General features: G+C 43.1%; 1 protein-coding gene across 3 annotated transcripts; it reads left to right on the forward strand.

Annotated features, from left to right (window-relative positions):
• Window positions 1-1,676: 1,676 nt before the first annotated feature.
• On the forward strand, window positions 1,677-13,851 carry rbm44 (RNA binding motif protein 44). 3 transcript variants are annotated; one of them, XM_014173612.3, is made up of 18 exons: window positions 1,677-1,832; window positions 2,180-2,342; window positions 3,820-3,868; window positions 4,151-4,257; window positions 4,481-4,555; window positions 6,177-6,240; window positions 6,370-6,497; window positions 6,762-8,104; window positions 8,193-8,254; window positions 8,391-8,570; window positions 10,233-10,398; window positions 10,489-10,523; window positions 10,601-10,854; window positions 11,020-11,205; window positions 11,370-11,437; window positions 11,677-11,750; window positions 11,944-12,205; window positions 12,368-13,851. In XM_014173612.3, the coding sequence occupies exons 2-18, from the start codon at window positions 2,183-2,185 to the stop codon at window positions 12,623-12,625; spliced, it is 3,471 nt and encodes a 1,156-aa protein (XP_014029087.3). In that variant the 5' UTR covers window positions 1,677-1,832; window positions 2,180-2,182; the 3' UTR covers window positions 12,626-13,851. The 3 variants fall into 3 exon arrangements, with proteins under 3 accessions (XP_014029087.3, XP_045563256.2, XP_045563257.2); XM_045707300.2 differs by having other exon boundaries at window positions 10,233-10,523; XM_045707301.2 differs by having other exon boundaries at window positions 6,831-8,104; window positions 10,233-10,523.

A 13,851-nucleotide genomic window follows, 5' to 3' on the forward strand; every position in this document is an offset into this window, starting at 1 on the left:
CTAATAATCTTCCCTCCCCCTCACACCCTCTCTGTCGCTCAATCAGGTTTTAGCACTGATCCCTATTTGATGGGCTTGAGCCACTTACCAAGGACGCAATGATCAGATTGAGGCTGATCAGATGTCACATCACTGTGGAAATGTCCAGTCTTAGAAAGCCACTTAACCTTCAGCCCGCCCACTTCAATCCTCCCTGGAAATAATAGTGCAGGCCAGAAAGCAGACCTGGGTTCAAATAGTATTTGAAATAATTTAAAACATCAACATACATTTGACCATACAGACAGCTAATTACTGCATCAAAAAAGACTTATTGATCCCCTCTCTAAGAAACAAGATGTGGCAGACAGACAACTAATGCATATAGAGGTTTTAGTCCAGCACCACAGGGACAAGACTCACTGTAGTTTGTTGCTTTCATGCAGTACGAGCGGTAGGAGACACCCTAACTCACAGTGGTTCCTGGTTTGTGAAGAAGAGGAATGTTTGATAGGAACATTTAGACAATGTTATGAATATGATGTAACACTAACAGACAATTTCTCTTTTTGAGATTAAAATAGATTACTTAAAAGCATTTGGGACAACACAGATATTTTCTTTGGGTTATCTACAGATTATTATTTCATGAAATACAACTAATGATGAAATGTGGTCTATTAAGGTCAATTAAAATACCAGTGAGTAGGATACTGGAAAAGATATAGCGAAAGGTGTCCATCCTCACGTTCACCCGATTAGACCCAATCCTGATCTCTCTCAAGGGGCTGTCACACTGCCCTTGATCCTCTGTATTACACAGACTTCACCTAGTGGACACACACACACACACACACACACACACACACACACACACACACACACACACACACACACACACACACACACACACACACACACACACACACACACACCTTGCGAGGGAGAATATATTGTACTACCGCTTCCTTGAACCATGACAGCCCTCCAGTGGAAAAGCGATGTTACTACATCTACAAACAGGGCTGTGGGCAGCAACACGTGCGAGCTGACAAATAAGAAAATCGTGATTGAATGATGATCTATTAGGTAATTTAGGTAATTCAAATCTGTATTATACAATTAATACTCAGCACTGTAATTGGAAATGTGGCTGTTTCATTGTGCAGATCTCAGTGCTAAAATCAACACCATCACGTGAGTAACAGACAGTGTTAGCTAACAGCTAGCTAACGTTAGCTAGCTTGCTAAATGTTTACCAGTTCATTATTTTAACCGTAAGGACAAACATAAACCAGCCAACTAGCTGCATTTGATTAGCTAGTTATTAGCTAGGATCATAAAAATCGTGGTAAAAAATGAATTAATATGTCTGTCAAAGAAACCTCCAGCTAGCTAGCCACTTTAAAAAGTGAATGTGCTTCCTTTTTCCAGTTCTTACCATTTCCATACATGTTTTTGCTCATGAAATTCATAACAAAGATGATGGATAAATTAAGATGGTTCACACAGGCCGTCTACCATTGAAAAAAAGGGTCAGTTCCGGTCTCCTTAACTGAGTGTGTCTCATATAGACACCAATGTAATAGCAGCTGGGTCTGGTTTACTTAGTTAATTGACTAAGTAGACCAGACCCAGCTAGTGAGGTGTCTTGCTTCCTCATCCGTCTCTGATTCATAGCACACCTCACTTGTTGTTGTACAACAAAAGTAGCAAACCAGTTCCAAAGCCTGAGCCTCTAATTACGTTTCGGCGTCGAAGAACCTGATTGGCTGTCAAAATCAATCGACAGGTGGCGTGCACGTGCAATGTATTAAATCATCGCTTCACAACATATTCCCACTTCGACCAAGGTAAACTGACACAGCATAATTTGTCAATATTTATCGACAAACTAGTTGATATTCTTCGTTCCAGTGATGTTAGTTAGCGCTATAAAGAATGTCGCAGCTTTTCATGTATTGCAAACACCTGTAAAAATATTTTTTAGCTGCGTTAGGCTATATTTAGTAATGTCATGGGGATGTTATAAATAGGCTTCGATATCTAGTTTAATTGGTTCATATTCAAATAAATATAAGTTACTCAGTTAAATGCTAGTTATTAATAGCTAAATGACTAGTCATGTCCATATATATTCAAACCGCATCTATTAATTTATGGCCATCAGCTCCATCTGATATGGTTGTATGTTTTTCAGAACATGTGGTATCCCTTCCCAATGCTCATGCCGTTGTCTCTGTCGCCGGAGCCACAGCGTCCATCAGATATTTCTCAAACGCCCTATGGATCAGGGATGATTCAGATGCATATGGTACCTTGTGACCAACGTTTCTTTCAAAATGCAATGAACGGGTTGGCTGGTAAGTCAGAGGGAAATGCTTTTAAAGATGCAGTATGCAGAAATCGCGCCGCCATTTTCTGGTTGCAAAAAAATCTAATAGTTCGCTTAACTTCGTTTGTGACTAAACAAGTATTGGATAATCATTGTACCCTCTAAACTGCTGTGAAATATATTTTAATTAAACCAAAAAGATTGTATTTTCAGCTGTTTGAAACTGGTGTACAAAACCGAAAATATAAAATATGCAAAAATGAAAGTTAAGAATGCGAAGTACAGAAATAGCGCACATAGAACAGATCTCTCACGTAGACTTTCTTCCATTTATAACTCACATGTCTATATGCGTTTGGTCAGGTCACCAAAAAATGACAAATTGCAGCTTTAAAACCACTGTTTAAAACCCCATCCCAGTGATGCAGCGGTCTAAAGGTGTTTGTTCCATGCTTCCCATCAGAACAGTTCGGAAGGGTTTGTGCATATATTATTTTATGTTATTGTTTGTTTGGGACTTTTACAATTTTACAACTAAGATGTTTGATGCAGTATTTCTCAATGGAAAAATTTGCATGAAACGAGTTGGTGGTTGGTCAACAGTAGGTATTCTTCAAAGTATTTGTCATTCAACGAGAGACTTGTTTTCATGCAAATGTTTTCATTGAGAAATACTGCATCAAACATCTAAGTTAGATGTAAAATTGCGCGACTTAGATTTCTTGAGTCATCTTAGATTAGTTGACTATTTTGAGGAAATGTATACTGGCTATGGTGTCTCAAAATGGACAAACAGTACTATTGCTGTTTTTTTTAAGTGAAGGTCTTTTAAGAGAGTATGCAAGTGCACTCGTTCGGTTCGCCTAACCTAGTTCAGCTAGGTGCCAGCTGAACTGAAGTATGCTGACGCCTTATGGCACTTTATCTACAGCCTGGGGTTCGATCCTAGGCTGTCACACAGCTGTCTGTGACCAGGAGCCCCATAGGGTGGCGCAGAATTGGCTCAGCACCATCGAGGTTAAGGGAGGGTTTGCCCGAGGGCTTTCCTTGGCTTATCACACTCTAACGACTCTTTGTGGCGGGCCGGGCACCTGCAAGCTGACTTCCGGTAGTCAGTTGAAAGCGGTTTCCTTTGACATATTGGTGCGGCTGGCTTATGGGTTAAGCGAGCAGTGTTTTCTTTTTAAAGCAGCGCGGCTTGTCCGGTCATGTTTCGACCTTCTCTCCCGAGCCCATTGGGGAGTAGCAGCAATGAGACAAGATCGTAACTACCAAGTGGATATCATGAAATTGGGGAGAAAATGTTGTTAAATTATTTAAAAATTAAGCACAAGAGGGATGCTTCCTCTTGCAACACAAAACTCATAACCAATGGAATGCACTTTCACTTTTTAACTTGAGCTTTCCAAATTCATTACAAAATAATTATGTCCAAACCATTTGTGTTCTCTCTCATTGCCTTGGGAAATGACATGCATTAATAATGTGCCTTTACCTCAATACAGACCCTCCGTCTTTGTCGATAGAGGACTGCAGGAAATTCCTTCTCAACAGGTATAGATCATGTCTATTAGTCCCAGCGCATTCTTTATGCTGTAATGAGCGACTCATGAACATGAAATAGTCTATTGTGCATCCCATTTCTCAACCCTTCTGCTGAAGTGTGCACTTGCACACACGCCCTGTCATGGATTTAATAATGGTGGACATTCTGTCCAGCCAACACTTACACCAATCCAATGCTTTTAAATTCAAGAATAGGAGTGTGCAAGTGCATACTTTGGGAGAGGTTTGGAGTATCGGGAAGCAACCTAGGTCTAACTCTGCATGTTACAGGTCTGTGTTTGACCTGGTGAAAGTCACCCATTTCCTGGAGCTGACAGATCCCAAGCTGCTGGGTTGGTACTTATCTCTGCCTGTGGAGGACAGGAAGCTCATACAAGGTACAGTAGGGACCAGGGAAGGTTGTATAATAGACAAACAAAAACTCCCAATAGTGTCCTTATTGTTTTGCTGTCAAATTAGAAAACAGTTGTATAGAATCCCTATTCAGGGCCACCAATTGACTGTGAAATATTAATGCTATTGACAGCCTACTTTCTGTAGTCTCAGTGAAAACTGAGCCACGGATTCATTGTCTTAACCTTTCAACTTTCTGTTCCGCAGAGGAAGGAGGACTCCATCGGTTTCTGCAGAGGCATCCGGCTCTGAACGTAGCCAGACAACTGGTTTATGTGAAACGTGAGTTATGGCTCTGCTTGACTAACTGTTTTCTGTTGTAACCCTGGTTGAATTATCTGGCGTAGCAATGCTCATAGCATATAAACACATCATAAGCCATGTCAAAATGTTTAGAATTACTTTAAATTAGCTTTAAAACTGCAAAATTCTCTCTCAGCCTCATGGCAAAATGTGTAGATTAGCAGGAAATTTGCTTTTAAAACAGCAAACTTTTCTTTCAGCCTCATGACGATGTGTAGAATATCATGAGATTAGTTACAAAAATGTAAATTTTTCCTCTCTGCCCCATGGCAAAATGTGTAGAATTGCAGGAAATGTGCTTTAAAACGGCAACTGTTTCTTTCTGTCTCATGGCAAAATATGTAGAATTACAATAAATTTTTCTGAGAACATGGCCCCTTAAACTCACTAGGGTAGGGGGCACAATTTTCATCTCCGGATGAAAAGCGTGCCCAAAGTAAACTGCCTGCTACTCAGACCCAGAAGCTTGGACATGCATATAATTGGTAGATTTGGATAGAAAACTCAAAAGCTTCCAAAACTTAAAATAATGTCTGTGAGTATAACAGAACTGATATGGCAGGCGAAAACCTGAGAAATCCGTCCAGGAAGTGGGATTTTTTGAATGTTTGTCGTTTTCTATTGAATGCCATTACAGTAGCCATTGACTTAGTACTCAAATTGCACTTCCTATGGCTTCCACTAGAAGCCAACAGTCTTTAGAAATTATTTCAGGCCTGTATTCTGAAAAATAAGGGAGTAAGATGACTGACTGAGTGGACCCTGGGAAGTCGCCAGACCTGTTTCCTGGGCGCGACCGAGAGCGCTCCTTTCTTGTTTGTCTTTTATATTGACGATGCTATTGTCCGGTTGAAATATTATAGATTATTTAGGCTAAAAACAACCTGAGGATTGATTAATAACATCGTTTGACATGTTTCTATGAACTTTACGGATACTATTTGGATTTTTCGTCTGCCTGTTGTGACAGCCTTTGAGCCATTGGATTACTGAACAAAACGCGCCAACAAAACTGAGGTTTTTGGATATAAAGAGGGACTTTTTCGAACAAAATGAACATTTATTGTGTAACTGGGAGTCTTGTGAGTGCAACCATACGAAGGTCATCAAAGGTAAGGTATTTTTCTATCGTTATTTCTGACTTGTCGCACCTGCCTAGTTGAAATATGATTTTCATGCTTTTGTATGCGGGGCGCTGTCCTCAGATAAACGCATGGTTTGCTTTCGCCGTAAAGCCTTTTTGAAATCTGACACGGTGTCTGGATTAACAACAAGTTAAGCTTTATTTTTATGTATAACATATATTTTCAAGAATGTTAAATATTTGAATTTAGTATTTTTTTTTATTTCGTGCTCTGCAATTTCACTGGACGTTGGCCAGGTGGGAAGCTACCTTCCCAGGTACCCATAAGAAGTTAAACCTTGCAGGGGGCCTTGTGAAACTGCGGGACACCATTGTCCCAGAGAAAGAATAGCCTACATATCATAATTACATATACCTGTAAACTGTCTTTACTCTATATTTTACTCAATTAATAGATGTATTATACTTTTATGCCTTTTTATATTTGATAATGTAACATTTTTCTTTTGTGTACAGAACAGGTGAGAGGTTGCTGGAAACCTCCTGCTGTTACGCAGACAATGTCGTCAAACCTAAACAAGTATGTGTTCTCTCCTGTCAATTCAGATAACTACATTTGTTGGTCACCAGGTGTGATTCTACAACCATTAGTTGACTAGAGGAAAAATAACAATTGTCATAAATTTAGCATGCTTTCTGCTGTTCTCAGATCCAGAAGGCCCACATTCTATGGTGTGATTCAGTGTCCCAACTGTGGAACCAGTTGTTCTTCAGGAGCTAAGATATGCCGACGCTGTAGCACACCTATCCAGAAGGAGATCCCGGCATGCCAGTCAGGTGTGGTTTAAAATCATAATTCAAAACAGACTGTTATATTTGCATTGTGTGGACAGATTTGTTATCTTGGAAGGAACATGCCCATTCATAGTCAGTTGTGCACAGTCAATGGGTAATATTAAATGTCTCTCATTCCACGCTAGCAGTTAATAGTACTTTATGAATCCCACAAAGTTACATTGATTTCATCACCACAGCATAAGTTGTTTGGCTTTAGCTCTGTTTCTTTATTTTGATACAACCATATTGTTGTCTTCCTCATAGAAGAGGAGAAAGAGTTAGGTCTTCTTCCCAACAACGTGAAGGAGGAGCTAAATCTGTTCAACTGTTCAGGGCATGGAGGAGTCCAGTCAGTCCAAGTCCACCACCAGGAGGAAGCAGGAGCAGTGCAGCAGTTCAGGGGATGTCAGCCTCAGTCCTTTACTACTACTCCCTTCCCATCCACAACAGTGGGCTGTCTGGTCAACCTTCAGGATAGCTTCCAGTCAGCCTGTGGCGATACCAGTGGCAGCCATATTGGAGCCACAGAGGATTCTCCAGGCCAACAGGAGGCGCACTTCTCCGAGGTCCAGCTGCTCTCTCAGCTGTGGGAGGAAGGGCGGTGGCAGGATGGCAACAACTGCAGTCGTGTGATGGTATATAAGGATCCGTCTGCCCAGACTAGCTTCTCTCTGGATATGGAGCTGGAGATGCAAAGCCAGAGAGGAATTAACAGGAGCCAGTCTGCCAACGAAAGCCAGGAGGGTGAGTCCATGGCCAACTCCATGTCCATGCATGACCAGATGGCAGACTTCCCCACGTTGGACCGGGAGACTCCTCCAGAGTACTACAGCTTCAACTGCACAGAGTGGAATGACACCAGCATCAACACCAGCCAGTTAGCGGAGCCGGACCACAACGACTCACTATCACTCATGGCCACCATGGGGAGCACTGAGCAGCCTAGCGGAGCAGTGGAGGTGGAGCCACCTGAAGGCAGTATGGTGTCTTCCTGCGCTGGAGACCGCAGCGAGTACTGTGATTGGACCTATGACAACTGCCACGGCAACCTAGCAAATGAGGAAGAGGCCTCAAGATGCGAGCTAGAGAATAACGGTGTTGACTACCGGAGCCTCATGAAAGAGGATGGGAGTATTCTCATGTATAAAGCAAGTAATGAGGGGACACCTGACTTAAACGTGACACCCCCACAAGGCCAAACCAAGATGGACCAGTCCAGTTGGTCTAGAGAGAGTCTCAGTGCACCCCAAACCCTGAAGAAAGAGGAGCTGTCCATCTATGAGGAATCCTTCGTGTCAATAAGCCCTGGTGGGGCAGAGGCGGCCGTCATGACCACCACACAGCATGAGAACAGTATATCTGCGTTCTCTCTAGTCAATCTGAACCAGACTTTTGATCTCTCGCCTTCACGGGTCACAGAAGCCAGACTGAGCACAGCCGACCATTCAACAAATACTTGGCCTGCCGTCGCTAAACATGATGTGTTGGTTGGTATTGACCACAGTCTAACAGGCTGCAACCAGAACACACAAACTCAGGGCACAGCCACAACTGACAAGTCTGTCATCACTGAAGTCCACATGGCAGACCTGGAGTATCTCACTGAGGTACAGTTAACGCTCCTCCTGTAATATTTATAGTCATTCAGATTTCCTTTTTACTGAAATGCGTTTCTTGAATATCTAAATGTCTAAGGAATTCATCAAGCTGAAATTTTCTCAAGAGGAACTGAAAGAGCTGAAAGAGCAAATGGCAAGGTATTTTAGACACTTTATTCTGTTATGTTATACCTCCATTTCAGATGTTTTTTTGAGATTGTGAAAATCTCCATGGTTCTTTTCTTCTATCTGCTGAGGTGCTGACCATGGCTATGTCTGTTGCTGCCTGTATCAGCTCTGCAGGCGGTATGAGAGATGGAAGAGGCTGCGACAATGCGGACCGTGGTGAATGTGACTGTGGCCAGCGTGCCACGCGGGCAGAGCTGAGCCTGCTGGCCCTGCAGTATGGGATGTGCCAACGGCACTGCTGGAGATGCTACTACACCTCACCTGAGGGAGACCGTCTGGTCCAGGGGTAAGGGACAGGACAGGAGATATGACAGCTTGGGACCTTACAAAGTTGTGCAGAACTGTCATAAATAATTTATGTCCAGGGTAAGGGACAGGAGATAGCAGGGCACCTCACAATTAAACTCATTGATTTATTCAATGAGTTTAAAAGATCATTGGACATGTATCTGTTAGTATTATGTCTATCTGATCGTGCATCTCTCCTGCTGATCATTCACTTAGCCACTATAATGGTCTTGTAGCTGTTGAATACACCTGCCCTGTTATGGCAGCTCTAAAAAGCCTCTTAATTGAAAATTTGTTTTTAGTCCAGGAAAGGCTTCATCTGGATCCAGGAAACCAACACTATATTATTCCTATGTTGACATTCCAGTATGTAAACTCAGCCAAAAAAGAAACGTCCCTTTTTCAGCACCCTGTCTTTAAAAGATAATTTGTAAAAATACAAATTACTTCACAGATCTTCATTGTAAAGGGTTTAAACACTGTTTCCCATGCTTCTTCAATGAACCATAAACAATGAACATGTACCTGTGGAACGGTCGTTAAGACACTAACAGATGGAAGGCAATTAAGGTCACAGTTATGAAAACTTAGGACACTAAAGAGGTCTTTCTACTGACTCTGAAAAACACCAAAAGAAGAAAAGAACTATGCCCAGGGTCCCTGCTCATCTGCGTGAATGTGCCTTAGGCATGCTGCAAGGAGGCATGAGGACTGCAGATGTGGCCAGGGCAATCAGACTGTCTGCAATAGGCTGAGAGAGGCTGGGCTGAGGGCTTGTAGGCCTGTTGTAAGGCAGGTCCTCACCAGACATCACCGGCAACATCGTCGCCTATGGGCACAAACCCACCGTCGCTGGACCAGACAGGACTGGCAAAAAGTCGCTGTTTTGTCTCACCAGGGGTGATGGTCGAATTCGCGTTTATCATCGAAGGAATGAGCGTTACACCGAGGCCTGTACTCTGGAGCGGGATTGATTTGGAGGTGGAGGGTCCGTCATGTTCTGGGGCGGTGTGTCGCAGCATCATCGGACTGAGCTTGTTGTCATTGCAGGCAATCTCAACGCTGTGCGTTACAGGGAAGACATCCTCCTCACTCACGTGGTACACTTCCTGCAGGCTCATCCTGACATGACCCTCCAGCATGACAATGCACCAGCCATACTGCTCGTTCTGTGAGTGATTTCCTGCAAGACAGGAATGTCAGTGTTCTGCCATGGCCAGCGAAGAGCCCGGATCTCAATCCCATTGAGCACGTCTGGGATCTGTTGGATCGGAGGGTGAGGGCTAGGGCCATTCCACCCAGAAATGTCTGGGAACTTGCAGGTGCCTTGGTGGAAGAGTGGGGTAACATCTCACAGCAAGAACTGGCAAATCTGGTGCAGTCCATGAGGAGGAGATGCACTGCATTACTTAATGCAGCTGGTGGCCACACCAGATACTGACTGTTACTTTTAATTTTGACCCCTCCCTTTGTTCAGGGACACGTTATTCCATTTCTGTTAGTCACATGTCTGTGGAACTTGTTCAGTTTGTCTCAGTTGTTGAGTCTTAAGTTCATACAAATATTTACCCCTGTTAAGTTTGCTGAAAATTAACACAGTTGACAGTGAGAGGATGTTTCTTTTTTGCTGAGTTTATATCCCCTCCCCCCTGCCCTGTAGGACTGAGGGCCCTCCTGAGAGCCTGGTGAAGGTGCTGCAGGTCCTGGAGGTAGACTACAGAGAGATGAGGAGACAGGTCCTGTCAGGTATACCCCTGGACCAGCTCAGACCCCTGTCTGTAGACTCCCAGAAGATCATCTCAGGGACCAGCTACGTCCCCCAACATGTAAATTCCCTCTGGTGCCCTTCCTTCCTCTCAGTACATTTTGTTTGTATTATGCAGGGTGGATCTCATGGTTGTTTTTCCCCTTTTCAGATAATTGACGAGTCTTTGGGAAATGCTCTGTCTGAGTATGTATTTGACGAATTGAATAATGATTGAGTGAATGAATGAAGTTGGCTGTTTTTAAGTTTTTAATATCCTTCAGTGCCTCAGGTAGGAGCTCCCAGCAGTTGCAGGTAGAGGATGCCTGTGTCGAGGATGTCAGTGTAGGTGGTGATGGAGCGTTAAACAGACTGGTGTCCCAGTCTGTTTTATCAGTCCTTGGACAGGATGATGGGATGGTTGGCAGGATCAAGGCAGAAGGGCCCGTTGGTAACCCCAAGGCTGAGGACTGCAGGTCTGTGAAGGCGGTCATCCTCCTCCCCCAACAGCCTGAGGTCAACCGGAGGCCCAGGCCAGGTAATGAGACCTGTTTATTCATTCGTCAATGGTTTATTTGATGAGGGAGGGATCGATACAAACACATTGGCTCATTTGAAGCTATAAACATACAATGCGTTGCACTACAGTGTTCTCAAAGCTGGTTCCGATCCACCTAGATTTCCGAACTCTCACACTCAACAGGTGGAACCAAAGACCACAACTCCAGCGACGCGTGGTTCGATGCAGAGGAGGACCTTGAGCCTGATGGTGTAGAGCTGAAGGAAGGAGGTCTGGCTGAGGTCCTGGTGGAGAAAGGAATTGGCAAGAATAGGGTTGAGGGGAAAAATCCGCATGACAGACATACCCCTAAAGATTTTTCGTTCACGGGTATTTGAGTTTCAAATGTTTCAATGTGCGTTGTTCATAATTTGATTGAATCTTGCTGAATTTGATATTTCGTTAACACAACCTACCGGTACATAAGGATTTCATAAACCACACCTAACAAGTTCATAAGCAGTGTTCATAAACATTAATTCATATTTATTTAGGAGTCGTTGGGGAGAAGGATCAGCGCTCCTTCCTGTGCGTCACAGACCTACCCAGTGATGTAACCGAGGTAAGCCTCAGCATGTTACAATGTCTCTAACTCCATTTTTCTTCAATTCCTTGCATCCGGTGCGTCAAACGATTTGGAGAAGGTCCAAGGTCCCTTCCCTTGGACCTTCTTCTCCAATGCTGTTTGAAAGGATGCAAGGAGATTGGATGTGAGGAATCTGGGATAAAAATGGGAAAGTTGGAGTGATTTGGCCACCAGGGGGCAACAGACCCTAATAAGTCTCCTGTCTGTCTTCGTAGAGAGAAGTTATGCTCTGGTTTGAGAAGTATCAGGCATCTGAAGTGAGCATTTCCACCTTCAGCAACAACCTCCGGTAAAATAAAACCAGTGACCCTGTAGAATGAAACTAAGTTAACGGATGTATAAGCATTCCAAGGCAACTTAACTGTTACATCAAGATTTCAATATAATAACATCAACAGACCTTTGAATAAAGATATTGTCCCCTCACATGAAGCAATGGAGTACATGTCAATGTTAACACCTTCTCTCTCTGTTCCATGCAGAGTTGCCATAGTGACACTGAGTGGTCCAAAGATGGCTGACAGTGCAGTGAATGAGATGGACGGGTGCAGTATGCATGGACACATGGTGCATGTGGTGCACATCTGCAGCCCAAGCCACACTGGTAGCCAGAGCCAGGGTCAGGGGGGGCAAACCCAGCAGCAGCAAGGTCCCTCAGCCAGCACCAAGGCAGGGCCCTCTGGAGACACCCCATGCCCCCAAGACTCCAAGAGGAAAAACACCCATATCACCACCCCACTGATGGTTAGGTTCTCTACAGTTTTTGTTTTGTAGTCAGGGATTGTAGATGGGAATATTATTTGTTTTCAATCTGTTGCAATGCGTGGATTGCTCCCAAATTAATTGGTCAATAATGATTGCTTCTCATGTCTTTGGTCTCTGTTCTCGTCTGGTGTCTCTCTCCAGCCCCTGCAGCTCAGCCTCCAGAAGAGGACCACCGTGTGTGACTCCCCCACGGCGTCGGGTACCTGTGTGCCCCAGCACTACGCCACCATGGGTAGCTTCGATACACTGATGGCCCGTTTGTCAGTGCGCCACCCAGAGGTGGGGAGGCAAAGGATTGTTGACGCCCTACTGGAGCTGAGGGCCAAACACCAGGGGTTCCTCAGCGGCCTGCCTCTCAAGACCATTGTGAACATGACCTCTGATCTGCTGACACGATAAGGACTCCACTTCCTATTCTATTGTTGATATTTGCCTTTGTTGAAACACAGGTTACAGGTTTGCCCAAAGCCAGGCTTTTGATTTACTTGAATGTAGTAAACAACTTATCCACTGTTTTGTTTGTTCCTCACATAGGGAATGTTATTACTCTACTCTTTTGCTACAATACTTAGTGAATTGTTTTATCTACTTTTGAACCTGAAAAGTGCAAATAGTAATATTTTTTTTTTTGTTTGCAAACTGTTAAATTACATTTTCCTTGTTAAGTTAATTCAAATCACGGTAGAATTGCAAAGGAGTTTTGAAGAATGTTTTATGTTCTGTTTCAGTTAAATAAATCTGAAAACCTGAAATGTTGTTCTTGGATATCAGGGAGGTTGTTTTTAAAAATACATTTGTTTTGTTCTCAACAGGACAATTTGCATAATTATGTCTGGAAGTGTAGTTCACGTATCCTTCCAGATTCTACCATTTTCCCCTTTGTCCACCCTTTCAGTTTTAGAATACTGTTATTTGACAAAGCTACAGTGCCTTCAGAAAGTATTCATACCCCTTGACTTATTCCACATTTTGTTAGACTGAATTCAAAATGGATTAAATAGATCTACACACAATACCCCATAATGACAAAGTATGTTTTTAGATTTTTTTTATTTTTTTCAAATGTATTGAAAATGAAATGCAGAACTCTCATTTACATAAGTGTTCACACCCCTGAGTCAATAATTTGTAGAAGCTCCTTTGGCAGTGATTACAGCTGTGAGTCTTTCTGGGTAAGTCTAAGAGCTTTGCACACCTGGATTGTACAACATTTGCCCATTTTATTATTTTCAAAATTGGTTGTTGATCTTTGTTACAACCTTTTTCAGGTTTTGCCATAGATTTTCAAGCTGTAACTCGGCCACTCAGGAACATTCACTGTCTTGGTAAGGAATTCCAGTGTAGATTTGTTTGAGGTTATTGTCCTGCTGAAAGGTGAATTGATCTCCGTGTCTGGTGGAAAGCAGACAACCAGGTTTTCCTCTAGGATTTTGCCTGTGCCTAACGCCATTCTGTTTTTTTTTTTTTTTTTTTTTTATTTTTTTTTTTATACTCCCCAGTCCTTTACGATTACAAGCATACCCATAACATGACTCATCCGGCACTGTACTTAGCTGGTGTCTGCCTGTTGGATGTAAAATTTCAGTTTGAATATTGTTGCTTTAATAAAATACTTTAGTTTGGGA

The sequence above is a fragment of the Salmo salar genome, chromosome 25, assembly GCF_965601325.2.
Source record: "Salmo salar chromosome 25, fSalSal1, whole genome shotgun sequence".
In the NCBI taxonomy this organism is placed as follows: domain Eukaryota; kingdom Metazoa; phylum Chordata; class Actinopteri; order Salmoniformes; family Salmonidae; genus Salmo; species Salmo salar.